At 47.8% G+C, this 22,573-nt stretch overlaps 10 protein-coding genes across 10 annotated transcripts; 5 read left to right on the top strand and 5 right to left on the bottom strand.

The window, feature by feature from the left end:
• Positions 1-1,297: 1,297 nt before the first annotated feature.
• On the top strand, positions 1,298-3,203 carry PEX2_093950 (ubiquitin carboxyl-terminal hydrolase; the record flags this gene model as incomplete). Its single annotated transcript, XM_016746665.1, has 3 exons — positions 1,298-1,468; positions 1,522-1,928; positions 1,982-3,203. The coding sequence occupies 3 exons, from the start codon at positions 1,298-1,300 to the stop codon at positions 3,201-3,203; spliced, it is 1,800 nt and encodes a 599-aa protein (XP_016600381.1).
• Positions 3,204-3,325: 122 nt separating this feature from the next.
• On the top strand, positions 3,326-3,916 carry PEX2_093940 (uncharacterized protein; the record flags this gene model as incomplete). The annotated part of the gene is made up of 1 exon (XM_016746664.1): positions 3,326-3,916. The coding sequence occupies one exon, from the start codon at positions 3,326-3,328 to the stop codon at positions 3,914-3,916; it is 591 nt and encodes a 196-aa protein (XP_016600380.1).
• Positions 3,917-4,437: 521 nt separating this feature from the next.
• rpn8 (proteasome regulatory particle lid subunit RPN8) lies at positions 4,438-5,639 on the bottom strand (the record flags this gene model as incomplete). Its single annotated transcript, XM_016746663.1, has 3 exons — positions 4,438-5,037; positions 5,114-5,385; positions 5,456-5,639. The coding sequence occupies 3 exons, from the start codon at positions 5,637-5,639 to the stop codon at positions 4,438-4,440; spliced, it is 1,056 nt and encodes a 351-aa protein (XP_016600379.1).
• Positions 5,640-6,156: 517 nt separating this feature from the next.
• adk1 (adenylate kinase ADK1) lies at positions 6,157-7,132 on the top strand (the record flags this gene model as incomplete). Its single annotated transcript, XM_016746662.1, has 4 exons — positions 6,157-6,316; positions 6,381-6,433; positions 6,496-6,650; positions 6,727-7,132. 4 exons carry the CDS (start codon positions 6,157-6,159, stop codon positions 7,130-7,132), a joined length of 774 nt encoding a protein of 257 aa, XP_016600378.1.
• Positions 7,133-7,486: 354 nt separating this feature from the next.
• On the bottom strand, positions 7,487-8,870 carry PEX2_093910 (Gfo/Idh/MocA family protein; the record flags this gene model as incomplete). The annotated part of the gene is made up of 4 exons (XM_016746661.1): positions 7,487-8,058; positions 8,144-8,674; positions 8,747-8,767; positions 8,837-8,870. The coding sequence occupies 4 exons, from the start codon at positions 8,868-8,870 to the stop codon at positions 7,487-7,489; spliced, it is 1,158 nt and encodes a 385-aa protein (XP_016600377.1).
• Positions 8,871-9,169: 299 nt separating this feature from the next.
• PEX2_093900 (putative mRNA cleavage factor complex component Pcf11) lies at positions 9,170-11,282 on the bottom strand (the record flags this gene model as incomplete). The annotated part of the gene is made up of 5 exons (XM_016746660.1): positions 9,170-9,217; positions 9,279-9,629; positions 9,679-10,569; positions 10,623-11,048; positions 11,118-11,282. The coding sequence occupies 5 exons, from the start codon at positions 11,280-11,282 to the stop codon at positions 9,170-9,172; spliced, it is 1,881 nt and encodes a 626-aa protein (XP_016600376.1).
• A 797-nt stretch (positions 11,283-12,079) lies between these two features.
• On the top strand, positions 12,080-15,790 carry PEX2_093890 (putative microtubule binding protein HOOK3; the record flags this gene model as incomplete). Its single annotated transcript, XM_016746659.1, has 11 exons — positions 12,080-12,214; positions 12,272-12,296; positions 12,377-12,386; positions 12,449-12,543; positions 13,095-14,505; positions 14,557-14,614; positions 14,668-14,744; positions 14,800-14,912; positions 14,977-15,359; positions 15,433-15,528; positions 15,608-15,790. 11 exons carry the CDS (start codon positions 12,080-12,082, stop codon positions 15,788-15,790), a joined length of 2,586 nt encoding a protein of 861 aa, XP_016600375.1.
• Positions 15,791-16,283: 493 nt separating this feature from the next.
• On the bottom strand, positions 16,284-17,560 carry PEX2_093880 (putative mitochondrial GTP/GDP transporter Ggc1; the record flags this gene model as incomplete). The annotated part of the gene is made up of 7 exons (XM_016746658.1): positions 16,284-16,619; positions 16,677-16,854; positions 16,910-17,043; positions 17,111-17,224; positions 17,284-17,325; positions 17,382-17,419; positions 17,476-17,560. The coding sequence occupies 7 exons, from the start codon at positions 17,558-17,560 to the stop codon at positions 16,284-16,286; spliced, it is 927 nt and encodes a 308-aa protein (XP_016600374.1).
• Positions 17,561-18,577: 1,017 nt separating this feature from the next.
• Positions 18,578-19,111, bottom strand: PEX2_093870 (autophagy-related protein 8; the record flags this gene model as incomplete). Its single annotated transcript, XM_016746657.1, has 3 exons — positions 18,578-18,611; positions 18,679-18,911; positions 19,022-19,111. The coding sequence occupies 3 exons, from the start codon at positions 19,109-19,111 to the stop codon at positions 18,578-18,580; spliced, it is 357 nt and encodes a 118-aa protein (XP_016600373.1).
• A 681-nt stretch (positions 19,112-19,792) lies between these two features.
• hem13 (coproporphyrinogen oxidase) lies at positions 19,793-21,162 on the top strand (the record flags this gene model as incomplete). Its single annotated transcript, XM_016746656.1, has 2 exons — positions 19,793-20,002; positions 20,056-21,162. 2 exons carry the CDS (start codon positions 19,793-19,795, stop codon positions 21,160-21,162), a joined length of 1,317 nt encoding a protein of 438 aa, XP_016600372.1.
• Between the last annotated feature and the right edge of the window lie 1,411 nt (positions 21,163-22,573).

Below are 22,573 nucleotides of genomic sequence, written 5' to 3'. Positions count from 1 at the left end.
CGCTGCGCGGAGTGTTTCTCCTTTCTATTTATTCTCGCGATCGCCCTAAATATCCGACACGCACCCGTTGGACCCGGTTTTTTGGTGGAGTTTGATTCGAAGCTCATTATTTTGCTGTCATTTTCGGTCATTTCAATCATTTCAATCATTTCAGGTATTGATTTTAGGGGGTTTCTCTGGGAGCTTATAGGTTTGTTCGACCTGATGTACCTACCACTAGCCACATATGCACTGTGAACGGAGAATTTGGGTTCCACTTAGATCATTGAGATCATCTGCTTCAGCTGAAGTGGCGCTCAACCGTTTGGATTTGGAGGGGCAGTGCGCTCAACGGTGGATCTTCGGTAGATGCGAGGAACCCTGCTGTCAAGACCTATATACACTATAATGGATCATCGGGGCAGGTCATATCTGTTCCGGGAGTGGATGTATCTCAAATATATACGTATACTACCATGTACTTGCACAAAGTACAGAGACAAATCCCGATATACCGAAGTACGGTATAGCTTTCGGCCGGATCTCTGGATATATGCCATGGCCAATCATTAGCCTTCAGATTTCTATTTCATTTAGCTCCACATCTGAAACAGCTGCCTTGTGGGGGGCTTCCTTCTAGACACGTTATACTCCGTAGACACTTTATAGACACTTTATAGACACTTTAGGTGGAACTGGTTCATTTGTATTTCTCCTCCAGTCCGTAAAGTTAAGATTATCTTTATTATCTTTATAGACTGGTCTCGAACATTCTTATAATGCAAAAACCGGGGGAAATGAGGGCTATAAAGGAAATTGCCCGATTCCAACCCATTCAGGGTCCCACTGGGCCTTGAAATTTGACTGAAATTGTCCCTAGAACATAGGAAGTTGATCTCAGGGATGAGTCGCACTTTCATTTTCACTTTTCTCTTTGAATATGGGTACAAATCCTTACTATATTCTATTTATAGAAAGAGAGATGTTCCTACTCCGAGAAATTTCCTTTGTTTAGATGCAAGTCAACTTCGAATTAGATGTAAAATCTTGGAACGATAGGAAATCTGTGAAAGAACAAAATAATAAAATCAAAAGTTGAAAGGAATTCGAGTCGATAGATTTCTTTACTTTCTTTCATCGCTGTCTTCATATCGTTGATTCATTGGTTCCATCCTAAATTCTTTGAATTCAAGTCGATGCCCTATTTTCTTTGGAGGTGAAGACAATGAAGATCGGTTGTAACTCAAGATAAATTAACCTGCGAGCCCCTCAAGTGAGTAATAGCTTCATATCACACCTATTCATTTTGTATTCTATCATGGCCAACCCTAAACCCACAGAGGAATTTGAAGAGGAATTGGAAGAGGAATTGGAAGAGGAATTGGAAGAGGAACAGGAATTGGAAGAGAACTTCGAAGAGGAAGTGTTGGAAGTGGCAGATGAAACAGAGCCAAGAGAAAAGTCAGGAAAAGAGAAAAGGACATTGAGAGTAGGTGTATATAGCCAACCTCTTTCAATATCAACACTCTCTAACAGAGATAGACCGTCATCCCCAATTATTGGCATCCAGACTTCCCTGACAAAACCACCGTGGGCTTTCCAAATGACGGAGTTGACTGTTATCGAAATGTCGTCTTCCAAATGATTCTACATATGCCGATTTTCTACAATTGGCTCATCTGGTATAGGGAGCACCATGCCCCTAAGGGTTACGTTTGCAATCTGGGCTCATCTGAAGAAGGTCCCAGCGAATGCCAAGTTTGTCAACTTGCTGAGATCTCCCAGGCTTACTGGGCAGGTGAAACGGAAAGTTGGATGCCTACCTTTGATTCCCTAACACACTCGCTCTTGCATGGTTGGAAACCAGGTGGAGTTGACTCGGAACAAGACCCGGCAGAATATTTTGAAGTGCTTTTCAACGCCATCAAAAATAGCACCAAGCCTATGATGTATNTTTCCCCCCCCCCCCCACCTCTCATAGAAGACTGACTTTGGACTCCAGGCAAGGAGATTTGGAAGATATCTTCCGGGTCGAAATCATCCAAGCAATGAGATGCGCCGGGAAGAACCCTTGTGACCCAAAATACACCCTAGATCCGTGCTTGTTCATGAGGATCAGCTTATCCGGGGAAGAGGGGGATATACTCCCCGAGAAGCCTACTTTGAGCGATATAATCGCACAGCACTTTGACCATGAGGACGATTTCGGTGTGTGTGCGCAGTGTGGAGGCAAGAAGACAGCCAAAGACCAAATTGGAAGTTTTCCTGAGCTTCTCTTGGTCCATCTCAACCGCACCAGTCAGTCGGGCAAGAAGATCGACACCCATGTCTATCTGAGCGAACAGTTAAATATCGAGACACGGTTCATGGATGAACGCTGGGGCAACGAACGAAAAGTTGTACAGTATAAATTAACTTCAGTGGTCTTGCATCATGGTCAGGATGTGACACGAGGTCATTACAGTATCGGCGTTAAGGGTAAAGGGGATGAATGGACCAAGGCGAATGACACTGAAATCTCGGACTGGAACCCCGAAGGGCGCGGAGGCAACCCAAACCATCTCGCCACCGGTTATCTCTTTACATATCGCCGATTACCCACAGATGACCCAGTACGGAGACACCCAGAGCCACAGACAGCCGAGGAAAATGCTGTGGAAATCGACGCCGCTTTAGCATGGGACGACGAGGCTTTGTTCGCGGATTTTGATTCTGGGCCAGTACCAGAATCAGGCTCCTATGTCTTGGGAAATGACCCCAAGGCATTGGGGAAGTTACTAGGTGCGATGATACCCAAGGTTGTTGATAGCTATATAGCTCGCTCAGCGGATGCGAGGCGCAAGGAGTGGGATAAATGGGCGAATGAATGGGAGAAGAAGAGGGGAACGGTCAAAGCAAAGGCTTCGACTTTTGCTATTGGTCCTGCCATTGGTTCTGATATTAACACCGGTTCCAATGAGGATATAGTCGACTGGAATAAGCAACGAGGACGACTTGAGATAACTTTGACTGGAGATGCGGGCAAAGGGGCAAAGGTGTTGGATCTTGAAGTACAAGGAATGCACTATAATCGACTCAAGAGGAAGAAAGGAGAGAGGACAGAGGAAGAAGCCTCGGAAAAAGATTCGACATTTAGCAAATTTAAGAGAAAGGTGCAAGGTAAAGCGAAGGAATATGGCAATGGGAAGGGAAATAGGAAGGGGAAGGGGAATGGGAAGAAGTAGAAGTTGAGGAGTTGAGATATCTCGGGAGTTCTTTTGGTTCTTTCAATCTTCCATTTCCATCTCCATCTCCATCTCCATCTCCATCTCCATCTCCATCTTCATCTTCCCTCTCTCGACACCAAATGGATTCTAATTCTCCTCATATCTTCATTGATCGTTTGATCACAAAATTGGCAGAACAGCCAGCTGGTGGACTTTCAAAGAATCTAAAACCATTGATGTTAACATTGCACTGTCTATTCCCAAATGACTTCCTCCCTGCTCTTGATCTCCTCGACCGCAAACTAGTACGTCAACTTGTGCGCTCAGATCAATGTGCCACATCTCTAGAGACAGCCCAAGAGGATATTTTCATCGTGATATCTGCCTCGGTACCGCCTTCACTTCCCGGCTTATCAGTCCCTTCTCAAGAAAAGGGCTACGAGGTTCGACTGCGTGCCTGGAATTGCAGCTGTCCTACATTTACCCTGTCTGCATACCGAGACTCTCATCTCTCGGCGAATCATCCGACAAACGAACAGAACCAGTCGACTTACTCATTTGGCGGAACGTTAGCTCGTGGTACGGCTCGGGTGTCGCCTCCTACCTGCAAACATATCCTAGCCTGTATTCTACATGCACGGTGCCCTGAGCTGTTCGGGACTGACGGGGATAGCCGATTCGCCGTTTCCAAGGAGGAATTGGCAGGCTGGTGTGCTGGTTGGGGTGGTTGATTTGCTTGGCTCTTCACACGTCAACGCAAATTGATGTACGATGAATATTATGCACTTGGGCAAAGAGTCCTTGACCCCCGTGGCAGCCGCAAGCGACCATATGAGAACTATATCCGCAAATGACAACGGGCCTTACTACGGACCCTTGTCCATTCTATCTGAACCATCTGAACCATCTGCCCGTGTCCGGGCAATCAATCGTTGAACAACGTATGAGAAGTCGACTGGCAACGAATGGGAATTGTCCCGGAGCCGTCCAGATTGCGGGATGATTGCATGACAGACACGCCAATGACAGTGTTGCTACTTTAGGGGTACTTAAAATATACACCTTACAGAGAAACAAAGGTCTTTGCTCGCTGTACGAAGTGGACAGACTTGAACTACTTGAACTACTGATAACAGGAGCTTGATCTTGACTATCCAATATACCTAGAGAGATACAAGAAAAACCGGTTGAAATGTCGTATGCTTCACTCATTGGATTGACAATTCTAAGAGAATAAATTAAGAAAAGTCCCCTAGTTCTTCTTGTTCTTGTCGGAGCTATCCTGCTCCTCCTTCTGCTCGCCATTTGGCGATCCGGCCTTCTTGACCTCCTTGTCTCCCTTAGTTCCATTAGCCTCTTGGTCCCGCTTGGTGTCACTCTCCTCTTGCTGTTGTCGGTTCTGGATCTTGTTATCGATTAAGTCATGGAAAGCCGTGATAGCACGGATCAAGCTGCTGATGTAGATAGCCATCAATTGATCATTAGTCTTGACACTCATGGCCCGCGCCAACTCGCTGTTCTCAATCTGCGGCTCCTGGCCGTTGGTCCGTTGCGTCGCCGGGGGGGTAGACAGATTGGGAAGGAGATTGAAAACATCCTGGAGGTTGCCCAGAATAGCGTGGTTGACGGGAAGTTCCTTATCGAGAACTTTCTGGAGGTATTGGCCGATATCGCGTAGCCGCAGGTGCAATCCTTGCAGCGACTGCAGCTGCGACGTGATACGGGTGGAAAGTGTGCCGACTGCGACGTCCCTGATGTCTCGGAGGAGGTGCTCCACGCCAATCTCCTCTGCTTCTTCTGCCTCGATTATCGACGGGGTGTGCACAAATGTCCGGGAGGTTGTTGTTCCATCCTGCAAGTGAGAAAAATAGCTCTGGTTAGCCCTGGTGGCCTGGTGGGTGCTTCCTCGGATTCAAATGCAAACTCACATCCTTGATTTCATCCACAGCGAAGTAGGCATCTGTAGGAACACCGACTTCCTTCGGTTGTACATCGACAATAACCAGCAAGGGATTGGGCGTGTATTTCTTGAAGAGCTCATTGATCTCCAAATCCGAAGCGCGCAGCTTAGGACCCGAGTGGTACCAGCCGACCAGCTTCTCGCGAGCATTGATTTTCTTGAACATATCCCTCATCGACTCGACGAAGTTGTGATCCAAGAACCACACTGATGGGTCTTTTTCATCCTCCTCGAACGGAACTAGAGAGATAGAAACACAGATGTCAGCTCATGTGTTGTATGGGTTTGATTCACCAAAGCTTGCACTCACCAGCAAAACTGTTTGATACCCGGACATTATCGCCCGAGTTCTCACCCAGTAGTACACCTACAACACGTTTCCTGGTACCCTTCGCCGTTCTCCCATAGTGATCTGCGACGGAGAGGAGGACTAACGGGGCAACCGTCACGGAGCGGTTGACGAGGGATAGCGTGTCCGCCGTGGTGGCAGGCATCGTGAAAGGAAGAAAAGGTGAAAAAAGATCGAGAGCTATAAGGGACGATTAAAGCTCGTAGATTAAATAAAATCTAATGGAATAGCAAATCAACGCGAGACAGGAGAATGCGGTGGATGGAGAGCGATGATGCACAGGTGCTCTTGAGAGCTCTCCGCCACAGAGCTGCGCCATCTTGCGGCTGGAGAACTTAGTAAGCAGCCACCTTGCATTTTGCCCGGTGAGAAGAGGAATATCATTTTGTTACACATAGAATATAGAAACAAGATATATATAGAATAAAGAATAGGTTATATAGATATCAGACATCAATTATATCAAGATGTAATTTGTATACATTCGCCTTTACAGAATTCTACCAACTATGTACGGAGTACCTATCCAGTCCATTCCCTCGTGAAGCCCGTGCTTTCCGAACCTCGGGCGCTAAGTTCCTTGCGAATCTTCCCTTTCCCCGTTTCTCCGTTTCCCCGTCTACAGTCTTTCTCTTCAAACCTCTCCCCTCTTACAATTCACAATGGCTCCCATCACTGAAGAGGCCGTCTCCGGTCTGAAGAACACCATCCACCAGCTGGAGGCAAAGGTGTCCGAGCTTGAGAGCCGTCTTGCCAATGGCGGCAAGCCCAAGTCCGCTACTGAGCAGATGCGCATCATCCTGATGGGCCCTCCTGGTGCAGGTATGTAATTGAACTGTAATTGGAAAAAAAGAAAAAGGCAATGGATATTAACAGGTTCAACTAGGCAAGGGTACTCAAGCCCCGAACCTTAAGGAAAAGTACTGCGCGTGCCACCTGGTGAGTAGAAAGCTTGCCCGAGTACAGCATAAGCTCTTCCCGCTAAAATATTTCCTGAATAGGCCACTGGAGACATGCTGCGGTCCCAGGTCGCGAAGAAGACCGATCTTGGAAAGGAAGCCAAGAAGATCATGGACCAGGGTGGTCTCGTTAGCGACGAGATCATGGTCAACATGATCAAGAGCGAGCTGGACAACAACTCAGAGTGCAAGAACGGGTGCGTACATCTACATTCCCCTCCCTAATTGATTTTCCTCCGATGCCCGGCCAGAATTAACACGAGAGGTGGACAGTTTCATTCTGGATGGTTTCCCCCGGACGGTTGCGCAGGCCGAGCGTCTCGATGACATGCTCGTCGCTCGTGACCAGAAGCTCCAGCACGCCGTTGAGCTGCAGATTGACGACTCCCTACTGGTGGCTCGTATCACCGGCCGCCTGGTCCACCCTGCCTCTGGCCGCTCGTACCACAAGATCTTCAACCCGCCCAAGGATGATATGAAGGACGACATCTCCGGAGAGCCGCTGATCCAGCGTTCCGATGACAATGCCGAGACCCTCACCAAGCGTCTGGCTACTTACCACGCCCAGACCACCCCCGTTGTCGACTACTACAAGAAGACCGGTATCTGGCGCGGCATTGATGCCAGTCAGGAGCCTGGCCAGGTCTGGAAAAGCATTCTTGGAGTCTTCCGCCAGTAAGCTATTCTGTTGGATTGATTGCATTTTAAAAGGGGGAATTTGGGGGGTAATTTGGGACCATTTACCAGTCCAGGCTCCGTGATGCCTACCTTTTTTCTTTTCCCTGTTCTTTTTTTCTTAATTGGGTACACCGGAAGCATGGCTGGTGTTTTCGTCCACATATAGACGTGGGTTTCTCCCCTTGACCGCCATGTATAGTATGTGTGTACCTTCTGAGTACCGAATACACTCAAGATCGGTATGCATTCAATTGGATCTTTTGGTAAATCTTGTAGTCTTCACTCATATTTCCATTCGGGATGAGGTGTATTCACTTAATACTAGTATTACTTGAACTTACCATGTAATTCATACCTAAAATTGCAGAGGGTATTCAGTCGACTCGATCTTCTGAGGATAAGTCAAACCACCCTGCTTTCGCACCTCATCCATGACCTCCATAATCACGATACTTTCTTCCAATGGCAAGCCCTCACTCTCGAGCTTGCCATCGCGGAGACACCGAGCAACCTCATCAGCCTCCCAGTACATGCCCTTACCATTACCAGGGAACGGGCATTGGACCTCACGGATCTCACCGGCACCCTTCTTGGGAATGATACGGTAGCTCTCTGGTCGGAAAGGCTGGCCGTACACCTGGATCTCGCCTTTAGTGCCCTGAATACGGATGGGGGGACCAGCTGAGCCCTTCTCATCGGGATCGGCAGAGACACGAATGTTGGTCATGGCGACACCGTGCGATTGTTGCGGGTGCGGGCCATTGGAGGGAGTGCTTGTGGGGAAGCTCAGGAGCATGGTTGTGCACTCGTCTGCACCGGTGAGGTGATAAGGAGTCATCTGCGAGGAGACAGTGGGTGGCTTCCTCTGGTCTCGGGGCAGGGTGTGGTATAGAGTCTGGAAGACCCAGGTCAGGGAGTAGATGCCCACTAGAAAAGCAAATCAGTCAAGGCTCTTCTTTGTCCTTCTGTGCTTGGGTTGACAATCAATGAACCAAAATCTCTGAAAACCTACAATCCAAGAGAGCACCGCCGGCCAAATCGGGGTTCACCATGCGGTGTGTGGTACCCCATTTCGTCTCAACATCGTCGCCGAAGCTCGTATCAGCCACAACACGGAGGACCTCACCGATCTCGCCCTTCTGGATGAGCTCGCGGATTTGAATACTGAGGGGGAAGTAGCGAGTCCAGACAGCTTCCATAAGGAAGAGGTTCTTCTTGTGGGCAATCTCGACGAGGATCTTAGTCTGAGCAGCGTTAACGGTGAAGGCTTTCTCGCAGAGAACATTCTTGCCCCCCTCCAGCGCAAGTCTGACGTTCTGGTAGTGGTGGGAGTGCGGGGTTGCGACATAGATAACATCGACGTTAGGGTCGGCCACAAGAGTCTCGTAGTCACCGTATGCGGAGCAAGGGGTTGTGATTCCTCGAGCCGAGATGAATTGCTCGGCCTTATCCTTTGATGAGGATGAGGCGACGGCGACGACTTGGTGAGCTACGTCAGAAGCATCGCGGAGCTTGGGGTCGATGAGAAGGTCATTTGTGAATGCTATTGGGGGATTAGGTTATTTCATGGGTTCTTTGTCTTATACACTCAGGTATTGTAGAAATGAGATCTTACTCTCGGCGATCCATCCAGTGGCTATCAATTCAGTCAGCTTTCAAATGTTTTTCTGTTTCTGTTTTTTATATAATAACCAGGATCTCATACCCATGATACCCCATCGAACAATGTGTGGCGCCATGATGATAGTAGATTCAAAGAGTAGAGTCAATCCAAAGGTACAGTATTTGAAGATCAGATCGAAGAAAAGACAGTTGATGTCGAGGGGAATTTATTTTTATGGGGAAAATATGGCGGGGATGTGGCGAGCGGGGCAACTGGGGGAGGTCCCATACGATCCTACGTGGATGCCCAGGTACAACGTGATACGATTTTTGTAAGTAGAAGGACTCAATTCGCTATGTAACGCCAGGGAGGGTTTCCCTATGCAATGCAAGGATAATCGCGTTGAAGGCTTTGAAGTATGGTACAAAAAGATCATCAGATCTCAGTCTTGATGCGTGTCTTCTGGCTTGGAGATTCAGTTCCCTATGTATAGTTAGCTCTCTGAACATTTAAAAAAATCCTCAATAATCCCATAGGAACTCACTTCAGCTTTACGTTTGCCCAAGACAGAGTCGGGTGTACTAGTTCGTGTCCGGCGCGTCGGTGCAGGGCCCTTGGTCACCTCGGAATAGCAGCTGGCATGATACACACGACTTCCGACTTTGATTGCATCTTGCCAGATCCAGTCCTGGACATCCTCAGACCAGGTCGATTCGAATTTCTCCTGACAGATGGGGCATGGGGTATTGCGGAGAGTGGCATCGTTCGGAGCTCGAATCCACGGCTTTGGCGGCTCTTGCTTGATGTTGCCATCCACGCCTGCAGCTCCTTCGGTGGTGGCTTGGGGATCCGCAGCGCCATTCTCGTCGCCAGCCTCCCGAGATTTGATCCAGTCCTATTGGGGTTAGAGATGAAACTTGAAGAAATACAAGAGATGAACATACCCTTTCGTCAACATACCAGCTGCGATTCTGAGCCCGCCGGGAGGACTCGGTCATGCGCTGATTAGTCTTGAAATGCCAATCCAGATGCCGGGCCTTCATTTCCTTGCCTTCCTCCGTGGTCAAGAAGCGACGACCACACGTTCCACATCGGTTGGGTCTGGAGTCATAAAGAGAGACAATAAGTCCGAATCGGGGGATCTTCATAGATGCGGTGCTCATGGGGACAGAGGATCCACTGGAGGGAATTGGAGTTTGAGACGGGACTGGGGTGGTAGGTTGCATTCCATGGGGTAAGATGAACGGTAAATTGGATCTCCCAGTAACTGGCGTTGAAGTCGAGGGCGTAAGGGATGAGGGTGTCGGTCCACCAGGTAGAAGTCCACGTGCCCTCAAGGCCACAATAAGTGGGTTCTCCGGCGCTGGCTGGGGAGGGCCGCTTTGGTGAGGATATTGGGACATCTGAGGCAGCGCTACCGGGAGTTGGGGTGGCGGGGTGGACTGTTGACGTGAAGCGGTAGCTTTGATGAGCTCGGCGAGAGTGTTATGGTTTAATAGTTGCTGAAGGGGCTGCGAGACTGGTTGCGCTGGTGGCGTGGGGATTTGTGGAGGAGCGGACACTGCCGGGCCATTCGTAGCGACATTAGGGGCAACCGACGGCGGTCTTGTGGCAGCAAGCGCAGAGACCTGATCGCGGACAAGTTTCAACTGATCTGGGGCGAGCTGTTGTTTCTGTAGAATGGCCTGAAGATCCACCAATGCTTTCAAGCGTTGCTGGGAGACCGGGTTGAAAGGACTGTTAGCAAAGTCAATCTTTGCAGAAGCGATCAGGGCATCCACATCTCGATTGAGGTAGCTCAAATCGATATCTTGTCGATGAGTCTGGGGAGGTGCCTATGAGACCCAAATTAGCTTTGAATGTGACACACAGACGAAAGTAGACTTACCGAATTGGAATGACCATTATTGTGATACTGGTTTTGTGAAGGTCGAGACATGTTCTGAGGTGGTGTAGAGCTGTTGGTCCACCCAGTCGGAGTCCCATTTCCACGGCTACGGCCAAGTATGTCCGGTTGGGCCCTGGCTTGTTGTTGTTGCAAAGCCGCAGTGCGTGCTTTGATGAGAGCACTCTCGATGTTGCGTGTGATGTCGGGAGGGAAGACTGGGCGCGTGTCCAGGGAGCCTGGGGCCGGCTGCTTCCATGTGTTGAGCATCTCATCCAACTTCCTTCGGGTGTTTCCATCAACCAGAGTATAAACATTCATGAAGGTCTGGTACATGTTGCGACCAAGGAAGAGGGTGTAGGGGCTTCCAACGTTCTTGACGATGGAATCGGCTACATAGAGGGCTGGAAGCTTCTGCAGGGGTGGTGTCTACACAGTAGTTAGTACGCATCCTGCACTACGACATAAAAAGAAAAGAAAAACATTCGGAGCACATACTGATCGAATGTGGTTCTCCAGGACCCGGGAGATAGCCATTGCGTGTTCGGTATTCTCTTTGGCGATGACGGTTAGAGTGCGGATCTGGATTCCATCGTTGGTGGTTAGATCCTCCAAGGAACTCTTGTAGTCCTCCGCAATTTCATCGGAAACGAGGCCGGACATTATGGCGAGGTGGGATGAGTCAAGGTGATCTGGATTTTATCAGAGATGGTCGAGAACAGAAATCAATATCAAAACGAAGTTCAGCACGTGGTATTGTGTTTTGTTTTGTTTTTCTTCTTCTTTTTTTCTTCTTCTTTTCTTCTTCACTTCTTCCTTTTGGATGGCTTCTGTCTGTCCTTTTTCCTGTGACTATCAAGACTGTCTTTTCTTAATCCTTGTCCTCGTTCCAAGGAACAAATTCTCTTGGATCAGCGCAAAGATGGAGAAATAGTCGGAACTTGTAAATGCTTGCTAGCTATCTTTGCGAGAATTGAGAAAACAATAGTATTCAAACGCTTGCTCTCAGTCCAACCCAACCCGTGACCTTCCAGTTCCCTTGTGTATCTACCTTCCAGTCAAATAATCGCCCGAGAGATGGTGATAGAACGAGGGAATATATGATAGGCTAAAAGGCCGCGTCCTGCGAAAAACCAAGTAGATGCGGGGAGTGGGAAACGAAGAAACAAAAGAGACTACCAGGGGGTAAATGCAAGAACACAGCGCTGTGGAGTAGTGAAGAAATGGAAATTGAGGGTTGACAAGGGGGAAAAAAGAAAAGAAAAGAGAGAAGCGAATTGGTGAAGTGGTTGAGGTTGTGAGATGATGAGGTGGAAACGCCAAAGAGAAAGGGATTGTCAGAGGGATATAGTCATGTGATCGTGGAATGACGCATTCAACTTCTGGGCTTGTCGGACTTCGTACTTTGCTCACTTCTGTACTCAACTTATTTGAAAGAGACACTTATCGCGTTCTTCAATATGAACCTTACATTTGCTGCTCTTCTAGTTCTACCACTGGCACTAGCCGGATCGCTAAAGTCCGTCATCGTTACTTTCCCCAAGGGAACACCTGACTCGGTGGTTAACCAGGCCAAATTGTCCCTGGTGGCTTCAGTACGCAGTGCTTCTTGTTATCACGAGGCTGTTATAACTCTGAACTGACACTTTTAGGGTGGCATTATCACACATGAGTACCGTAAGTTCTACGTTCTACCTTGCTCATATTTAGATATGGAGATACTATTTCATTGGTGCTAACATACATTGCTTATGCAGACTTGATCAAGTACGGCCTCAGCTAAAGTTTCTGTCTTATAAACCACTTGCTAATATGGCTTTACAACATAGTGGCTTCGCCGCCGAGGCTCCTGTGAACGCTCTCCAGACCCTCTCCACGCAGGATTGCCAATACAAACCAAATATCGAAGAAGATAAGGTTGTCAGTGCGTACGGAGACTATGCTGCTGCAGTCTAAGTATGCCTTCTCCACTGAGATACCAGGTGTTGTGAAACCCACAGCTCTGAGTATATCATGACGTCCAGAGGCAAACCCATGATGGGATGAACCAATCAGAATTGGACTCTCAGAAGGATTTGGGTGATTTCAATACAATATCGGCGTTCGGGTGTATACAATGTGGAGTAAATGGTTGAGTCCTTATGCTTCAGCTAAGGGCTTCAGGGGGGGAACATATTGATAGGCTTAGTGTTTGTTTTTTTTTGGTTTTGTTTTTTTTTAACGATCTACTCAAAAACATACAATGTATTCATTATCACAGTGTATGATCTATAATTCAAGACCTGAAGTTATGTACTTCGTAGCAAATCAAAGAGCATGGACAACGTAGGGCCGATCATCCTTTCTCCCCCCGCTAGTTGACTCCCGTCCTAAAGGCGCGTGGATCTGGAAACTCCTTCGAAAGCCACCGAGGTATTTCGCGTTGCAATCCCTCGATTTCGAATCTTGGAAATGCTGGAATTGCTGGAATTACAGGCTTCTTTGACACTCGATTAAAACGCGTCGCCAAAATGGCGTCGGAACACACGGTGACCAAGGTTCTGTTGGAATGGATCAACAGCTTCTCTTTGGGCAAAACCCTCCGGGCCACCGATGAATTGACCGATGGAATTATTCTGTGGGAGATTCTCCAGGATATTGACCCTCAGTATTTCCTCGAGGAAATTCCAGAGCCCAACTCCTCCGACCATTGGGTGGCCAAGTGGCAGAACCTGAAGCACATCCACAAACTACTGCTCAACTATATTCGACACCAAAACGATGACATCCTACCCTCCGGTCTCGATCCATCGCCCGATCTCGAATCTATCGCCGAAAAAGCCTCTACCAAGGAGACAAACAAGCTGCTGAAGCTTCTCCTGATCGCCGCCATCAGCTCCCCCAACGCCGGAACATACGTACAAACACTTCAGGAACTAAGTACGTCGACACAAGAGGGGCTTAGGGATATTATTGAGGAGGCGCACAATGGCCAATACGAGCCGATGGACGCTGCGGACGAGCTCAGGGAAGACCTGGCCAAGCACGATCGCCCTGTGGACCTGGAACTGCAATTCGAAGAACGCGTCGGAAAGGTGCTTGCGGAGAACGACCGTCTAACACATGAGAAAAAAGAATTGGAAAAGGCATTGGAGGACTTGCACAATCGCCTGGCGCGTCTCCAGGAGAACAATGACACTCTGCAAAACCGTCTCGCCTCTACCGAGGACCGGTTGGTTACATTGAAATCCGGAAAGGGTGACATCGGTCACAATGCAAAGGCATTGGAAAGCAAGACTCGTCAACAGGACGATCTAATTGCCTCCCAAGAAGCGAAGTTGACCGCGGCCCAGGACGAAATCGACAGTCTTCGTATGACAGTCGAGTCCTTGCGGGTGAAGAATCAACGCTATCAGAAGTTGCAAGATGACTATGATGAGCTCCGTACTGAAAAGGATCAACTCGCGCGCAAGGCAAACGCGGCGGAGAAATACCGCCAAAAGCTGCAAGCCAGCCAAGACTTTGAGAAAGAGAACCAGACCCTCAAGAACCAAATCAAAGACATTCAGCAACAGCTGAAAGAGTCAGATGCGCAGCAGCGATGGTCTTCGGAGCGCGATGTGGAACTGGAAGAATATCGTAAGCTTCTGCCACAAGTTGAGCAGGAATGCAATGAGATCCAGAACTTGAAGAAACAACTCGAGTTCAATAACCATGCTCTGACGGAGCGACTGGAAAGTGCGGACGAACAACACGAGAGAGATGACGCTCTAATTAGCGAACTGCGTGAGCGCCTCGGAGAAATTGACGGCTTGCCGGGCAGCCCATCACCTGGCTCTGAGACGCCAAAGATGCAGGGGACATTGCACAAGGACTTTGAGGCACTCGGTGTCAAAGAGTCTCAACTGTGTGTATACATCTTGCCTTGGCGGCTTTATTGGATGCTAACTATTGACAGTAAATCCGATAATGATGACTCGAAGCAGGAAATGGAGTCGATTAAAGCACCTTCGGCTGTATGTGTACCATATATTCTCTACAGGCTTTTATTGATACTAACAACTAGCAGCCAGCCTCTCATACTGGAGGCTTCTCTGAAAACTTTGCTGCATCCGTGCACCTGGCGCGCTCTGGTTCCACCCAAAGGTTTGATTACTAGAAATTACGTTTCAATGAACAGAATGTCTAATATTCTTGACAGTGACGACTATTGGAAGTTATACGAAAACTATACCGGAGCTCTGAAGAAGATTGCAGAAGTCCAGGACACCTTGGAAACAACCAAAAGAGACCTGTCTGATACACAAGCTGAACGTAAGTCTTTTATTCGCTCTGGTTTTACACATCTGAGAGAAACATGTGACTTACAATCTTGAAGTTGGACTTGTCAATGCGGAACAGGTCGATTTGCTCCAAGGGCTCGAAGCGCATAACTCGGCTGAATTAGCAAAAATCCGGGATGACTGGGAAAGCCTGACACAGAACGTCCATCACCTGGAAGCAGAAGTTGATGCTAGCCAGACGCTGGTGCGCGAAGTCTGTGCGGAACGAGAGGAACTGCGCAAGATGCTTGACAACAAGCAAAGTGAGATCAGCTCCGAAGACCAGGAGGTTATGAACGAGATGCAAATGCTCCTAGGCGAGTTTGAAACCCACAATACCGAGGGTGGCGAAGTGCCCCAGAAATCGAGCTTCGAGCTCTTGAAACAGTGTGCGGGAGTGCTGGAGAAGAACGTCGAACGACTTGCTCAGCGTGCGGAGGTCAGTTTTTCATGAAAGATCCTCCCTACGTCTTATTTGGTTTGCGTTTGCTAATTCTAGCTTGGTTCTACAGTACATCCAGCAACAAAATGAGCTGGTCAAATCACTTCGTGAGCGTATGAAAAACTACGAAGAAAACCTAGATGATGGCATTTCTAAAGAGCGAGAGGTAAGTCAAAGATGGAGCTGTTTATGCTTCGACCCTTGATTCGGCTGAGTTTTAGCAGTATGCTGATGACACTTTCTAGCTTGAGCTTCAAAATATCATCGATTGCCAGGCCCGAGAACTCAACCTTGTGGGCTCGGCTTGGTATCACCTCCAGAGCCGATGGCAGAACAACAATATGACGGTATCACGATATCGACACGGAGCCAGCACGGGAGATTCCAAGGGCTGGCTAGCAAAGCAAAGAAGCGCTGTTACTGGTTAGTAGGATGCCTTTACGAATCAAGTTTGTGTCATTTCTTTTTTTTTTACATATGCGTTTTATTCCGTTTACTGGTTTGGATGTTGATATTCCCACTATACATCCTGCCTAATTCTTGTGGTTATTTTCATGGCAATAGAATATATGTCCAAATAGAACTTGTCATTTAAAGAACTTTACAATTTTGATATTCAAGGTTATACGTAGATACATAGAGACTTCGATTTGTACAGTTTAAGCTGTTTTCGCCGATATTCAAGCCACAACACTAACTAATAGGGGGAAGACATCTAGGAAGACTTTGAAAATGACTACCAAAAAAGACAAGGCCGTGGTAAAGTAGAGTGAGTTCGTCGCATTCGGAAAATGTAAGCTACCTAGGTAGATCCCCGCAAGAAATAAAAGATGTCTATGAAAAATACATAAGTCTAGGTAATTGACCTAGCCCAAGGAGAAATAAAAGGGGAGATGCAAAAATTATAAGAAAAAATGGTCTCTATACAACCTGACCGAAAGCGGGAATCAAAGTCTGTGCCAGCCAGAAGCTGAAGACCAGCTTGGGGCCTGTCATCAGCAGCTTAGGGGTCAGACCCTTGAAGAAGCTGGTAGGGCCCTCGTTCTTAAGCATAGTGGAGACGATCTTGAAGCCAGACTCGGGGTTCTCGAAGTTGCGGTTCTGGATACGGGTCTTGATAACATCGAGGGGAGCGGACACGACCAGGGAGGCGCTAGCACCGCAGACTGAGGCGACGAAGTTCTGGCCCCAGGTGGCAGTGTTGTAGTCGGTCAGCTTGTAGATCTTTTCCTTGGCGAAAGCAGATCCACCGAAGAGCTGTAACAAGAGTTAGTGATGGTTTCAGTAATGGCAGACCGGGGGGGGGAAGCATACAGCGAAGGAGCCAGGGGCGTTACGGGCGGCAGTCCAGCCAGCACCACGGTACAGACCCATACCCTCATCGGCAACAATCTTGAAAAGGCCACGGCCACGGAAGGCTTCGGGGTTAGTCTGACGCTTAATCTTAAGAACATCCAGAGGGAGCAGAACGATCTCTCCAATGCCGATCAAACTAAAAGTTCTCGAGTCAGATGTATTCTCGCGGCCAGTTGTTCAATTATTCTCACCTTCCAGCAGTGGCGTGCATAATGGCTTTTCCAGTACCCTTGCCAAATGCGTTATCGAAGTCGGCACCGTGGTGCTGAGCGAGGTAATCGCGCGCGAAAGGCTGACCACCGTATTTGTAGATGCGCTGGAGGACCTATATATTTGAAATTATGTGAGCTGATTGTTCTCCCAGTCTTCTGCCGTTGATGAGAGTCACGAACCTTGTAACCGGCAGCGTATCCCAAGCCGGGGAACAGAGAGGTGAACTTGCGACCGATTGTAGCATTGACATGCTCCCTGAAGACAACCTCCTTGAAAGCGGTAGCATTGGTAATCTATCAAGGATCCAGTCAGCAATAGATACATTTTCGTTTGTAAACAATCCGAATCTCACCCGGGTCTGGTTGCTCATCAATCGCTTGGCGGTGGTGTCAACCTATGGAGGACGTCAGTGTTTGGCCATAATGGATCTCGAATCGAAGAAGATCGTACGGGGTGGAAGATCATCAACTCAGCAATACCGGCAGAGCCTAGAAGGAGTCACAGGTCAGTAATGAGTTGGTGTTTTGAACATCTGACGACTTACCGGAACCGAGGAGACGAGCAGTGGCAGACTCCTTCTTGACATCTTTGGAGGCAGCGCCAGCACTGGAAGCAATAGCGGGAGACATGTTTTTGTTTTTCTAATTGTAAAAAAAAATCCCAACAAAGAGCAAGAGAATGAGAACGCCGATGGATTCAGGAACATGTGCTCGGAGTTAAATTTTATCGAGGCAGATTTGGCACTAGTCCCGTTTTGGAGCCGCCATCGGAGAGCCAAGGAGTTGAAAAGTACTACGCCATATAGTATATATTATAGTACGGAGTATATATTACTTTACTAAGAGGTATCAAGAAGTGAATTGGACTGTCTAATCTCTTCATTTCTATGTTTCTATAGTATAACAACACATGTGCTATTAGACTCATTTTCCACCCCTGTCAAAAACCTAAATAACCCCACAGATGGATATAGGTGGAATCATAACCGCATCGGAATTTGTCGGTTGAAAGTGAGATGACATGCTAACTATATACGCAGTGAAATAGTACAAGTGATGTGAAACCAGATACATTGACAGCGATAATGTCTTATATCTGTGGGGTTAAGGAACCATTTTAGGGTTAGTGTTTGGAAACATTCCATGGTTTAATCGAATACACCTACTCCGTATACATCCGCATATGTATGTAGTACGGAGTACGGAGTACAGAGACATCGAATTTAAGTATCCTCTACAAGGTAAAGGATTACTACGCATCCCTTAGATCATGGCTATCATGGCTAAAAAGGTCATATTGCTCTCAGGTGTAAACAATTTATCTAGCCTGCTCTGTGGTTTGTTTCCAGGTGTTCCATCATTACTCGATAGAACCAAAACATAAAAAAGAGAAATTTGTCAAAAGAATCCCAGAATATTACTACAACCAGAGAAAGTTCATAATGATTGTAGTTGCAGCTAAAGAGCATAGTTGCCAAGCAAAGTTAGAAAGGAAATGCGCAGAACACCGAATGAAACGCCAGTGACCCAAAACCAGTATCCCAAGGTCGCAGAAGCCTTCTCGCCTGCCCGTTCATCCATCATTGACTCACTCGTGCAGGTTAGAGTGACCGAACAGCAAAGCAAATGAGAGAGACTGGACAACCTTTACAGGTCACCGAATGTGTTCTCGCCCGAGTATCTAACCGCTATGTCAGTATGATTTCATTTTATAAACAACCAAAAAAAAAGGAAGAGGGAAAACATACGTGATGTACAAGAAGCCATCTTCGTCCTTGTGTTCTTCGTAGATACTGCTCATGAGTGCAGCAGTTGGAGGGAGGACCTCGTCAACGAAGATGAAGATAGCCTTCTCGGGGGAGAGCTTTATGCGCTTGCGGATCACATAGACAAATTGTCCCACAGTGAGGTCGGCCGGCACTAAGTACTTCTTCTTGTCGATCGTGGCGATATCTGACTTCTCGACCTTCTCGCAGATGACCTGTGGGTTGACAAGTCCGTTAGCTACCGAACAAGCGGTGAGGGTCCGAGAGATTGGTTGCAGCAACCACCTCCTTCGGGGGAAAATCCTCTAAAATCAAAGATACTCACAGGAATCCGGTCGGCATATTTCTGGCGGATGCGCTCGGCCTCAGCCTTTCGCTTCTCGAAGGGGTGCTCGTCCTTGAACTTGGATCGCATCGTGACTGATAAGGGTCGATAAGTGAGAGCGGGTCGGGTGGAGAGTAAGTAAGATCAAAACACCAGGAAGCTCTGGTGTGAAGTTGGTGGTAGTGGCTTTCTTAATGGAAAGCTTTGGATGTGAAGTATCTTGCAGAAAGTAAAAAGGGAGAGATGAAGAGGGGTGATAGAGGATGACAAGGCGACTCCCCCGCTGACGTTACGGTAATACCATCACGGGATCCATGGGCGGTGAGTCAACAGTCACGCGGCAGAAATCAGATGTCTCGATGGTTCTGCTCACGTGGATATAGCAAAACATATATTATTTCAATTTTACATACGGAGTACTATATCAGTCAATAAAGCTACCTCTGAATTTACTTGTCAGATCTTCAATATCTAAATGAAACTAATCTTACCAATACCGGGGCTTACATGTACTGCCCCGTCCCTATTTCAACACCCCCGGCCGCTTATCGTGCTTATCTCATCCAGCCAAACAGATCAAACTTAGCTCTAAGAAAGTCGTACGATTTGACACCAAGGTTGCGTGGTGTTTTGCTGAATTGTTGACTCAATTCAACTTCTTCCTCAAATCATTCCTTGTACAGGTCTGGGTTATCACTCTCTCGGTTTTGGCCATTGACCCATTGATACTTTGTGTTGGCAGCCATTCGCGCAATCAATCCTATTCCAAAAATGGCCACCCGATCATACACGCCTCTGCGGAGGTCACTGGGACAGTTGTCTACTCGTAGCACTCGCATTGCTGGTCGTCGCGCTGGGTCCTCAATCTGCGGATACTCCACTGGGCAGAAACCGCGTGAACCGAAGCCATTCACTGTCTGGAGGCCATACTTGCGCCTCGCCTTTGGTGTGCCTTTCATCGGCGGGATTATATACTCAATGGTATGATACGGCGCTTCAAGACGCGAGGGACTAAATTTGCTCATTTATTCCAGATGACAGAAGAAGTCACGGAGCTCGACGCTCCGTCCATGGTAGAGGTGGATGAGGCCCTGAAGCAATCATCGAAAATCAACGAGTCCTCGCCGATGCGGTTACGGATGGAAAAGCTCATCAAGCAACACCAGCAGAAGATTATCGAGGAACTGGGCAGAATCGATGGGCAACAATTCAAGACCGATACCTGGTCGCGCCCCAATGGCGGCGGCGGCGTTTCGTGTGTGCTGCAGGACGGCAACGTCTTCGAGAAGGCGGGTGTCAACGTCTCCGTGGTGTACGGCAAATTGCCCCGGCCGGCCATTGAGAAGATGCGTGCCGATCACAAGTCCTTTGTTGGCTCAGATGTGGACTCGCTTGATTTCTTCGCCGCGGGTCTCTCGCTGGTCTTGCACCCACTCAATCCCATGGCTCCGACGGTGCATCTCAACTACCGCTACTTTGAAACGTCGGATCCCAAGGACCCTATCAACGGGGACAAGAACTGGTGGTTCGGAGGTGGCACGGACCTGACCCCATCCTACCTTTTCCCGGAGGATGCTCAGCACTTCCACAAGACCATCAAGGATACATGCGATCGCCATGATGCTACATACTACCCCAAGTTCAAGGCCTGGTGTGACAAGTACTTCTACATCCCCCACCGTGGCGAATGCCGTGGCGTTGGAGGTATCTTCTTCGATGACCTCGACGCCAACTTCCTTCAAACTTCCGCGGGCTCCTCCTCCAACCCGCAGGAGACGCTGTTCTCCTTCGTTTCGGACAGTCTGGCGTCTTTCCTCCCTTCCTATGTGCCCATCATTGAGCGACGCAAAGACATGCTATACACCCCAGAACAAAAGGAGTGGCAGCAGCTTCGCCGGGGTCGCTATGTGGAGTTCAACCTTGTCTATGATCGTGGAACTAGCTTTGGCTTGCGCACACCCAATGCCCGCATTGAAAGTATCTTGATGAGTCTCCCACGTACTGCTAGCTGGGCTTACATGGACCCTGTCTCTGGCACGAGGACGGAGAACATGCCTGTGGATGAAGACGACCTGACAGAGGATAAGACCAGCGAGAAAGAGCTCATGGATGTGCTGCGCCACCCCCGACAGTGGGCATGATTGATTCGTATACCATGTTCGGTATATGGTGTATTATGGTGTTTTCTTGATTTATATATGTATACTACCTAAAAAAAAAACATGTAGACTAAATGTGAATAATTATTGAGATATCATGTCCATGACAAGTATTAGGGTTTAATGCTAAGATACAAAGCCACAACTGGCAAGGTAAGGGACCTTTATTCTCAATTGACTTGGAAGTGCTTTAGGGCTATATTATTAGCTTACCAGGTTAAGGCACGCTAGACCTTAAGTATGGAGGATGTAACGAGCATAGTGATTCCTCTTAATGCTACTCTTCATTTATGTAACCATATTCTCTTCAGCACTTCATCAATTGGTAAGATGGCCGAGTTGGTCTAAGGCGCCAGGTTAAGGTATACCTTGACTCAACAACTAGTAATAGTTTCCTGGTCTCGCAAGAGGCGTGGGTTCAAATCCCACTCTTATCATAACTTTTTTGTTTTTTCCTCATATCTACCTTGATATACTCCGTATAGCGTTTTCTTTTCCTGTTTTTTTTTTTTAAAAAAAACCCTAGTTAAATAATGGGGTATATGGTAATAATCACTAAAATAAGTTCCTAACTTAAGGTTTCTAAAGTAGGAAGTTCGCCGCTATAGTTATAAACTTTTTTAAGTAAGAAGGTTGGGAGACTATTTTTCTGCTAATTAACTATCATGCAGTTAAACAATTTGGTGTCTGGAATATATATATGGGAATTGTATAAGGATACTCTTACTGTTTGGCTCTACGACATGAACGTAAGCCCCGCATAGGATTATAAGAACCAACTTACACACCCCACTTCCTGAATTAATAACATGGGTCTGTGGTGATTACCCCCTCACACATACGGTACATAGCGCATTGATGTTACATCCTTATGATTGCAGGGATAATTCTCGTCTTAGACTCTCCCCGCACCCCCGAAAAACCGAATCGAACCAACCTCAAATTCCGTAAGGTATGACTAGAATATTCATATAACGATGCCACCACAGCGCCCACGGACTATCCCATGTTCCTCTTGTACTCGATTGTTTGCCGACAAGCGAGCAATCGATTCCCACTTCAACGATGTTCATCGAGCGCGTCCTGCTCCTCAGACAGTCCCCAGAGATAGAGGCAACATTTCCCCTGCTAAATCCCTGCCATCGGGCCAAAAAAATCCGAAGCCCTTACAAGGTATTCATTCCGCGAGCGAGGTCACTAGAACGGGGATCACGAACAGCTATGATAATGCCGAACCCTCGGTGCGTATCTCTGATCTCACACGTTTCTTGTCTTGCTGTTTCCATGAGAACGAGAGTTGATGGATCAGTTGAACTCAAACTCTATATGATATAGTCTGTCCCATTTCAGGGGTCCATATACCACCATCTAATGAGAGCCTCGTCAACACGAC

This window comes from Penicillium expansum, assembly GCF_000769745.1.
Source record: "Penicillium expansum strain MD-8 chromosome Unknown contig313, whole genome shotgun sequence".
NCBI lineage: Eukaryota > Fungi > Ascomycota > Eurotiomycetes > Eurotiales > Aspergillaceae > Penicillium > Penicillium expansum.
This window is presented reverse-complemented; position numbering and strand designations above follow the sequence as displayed.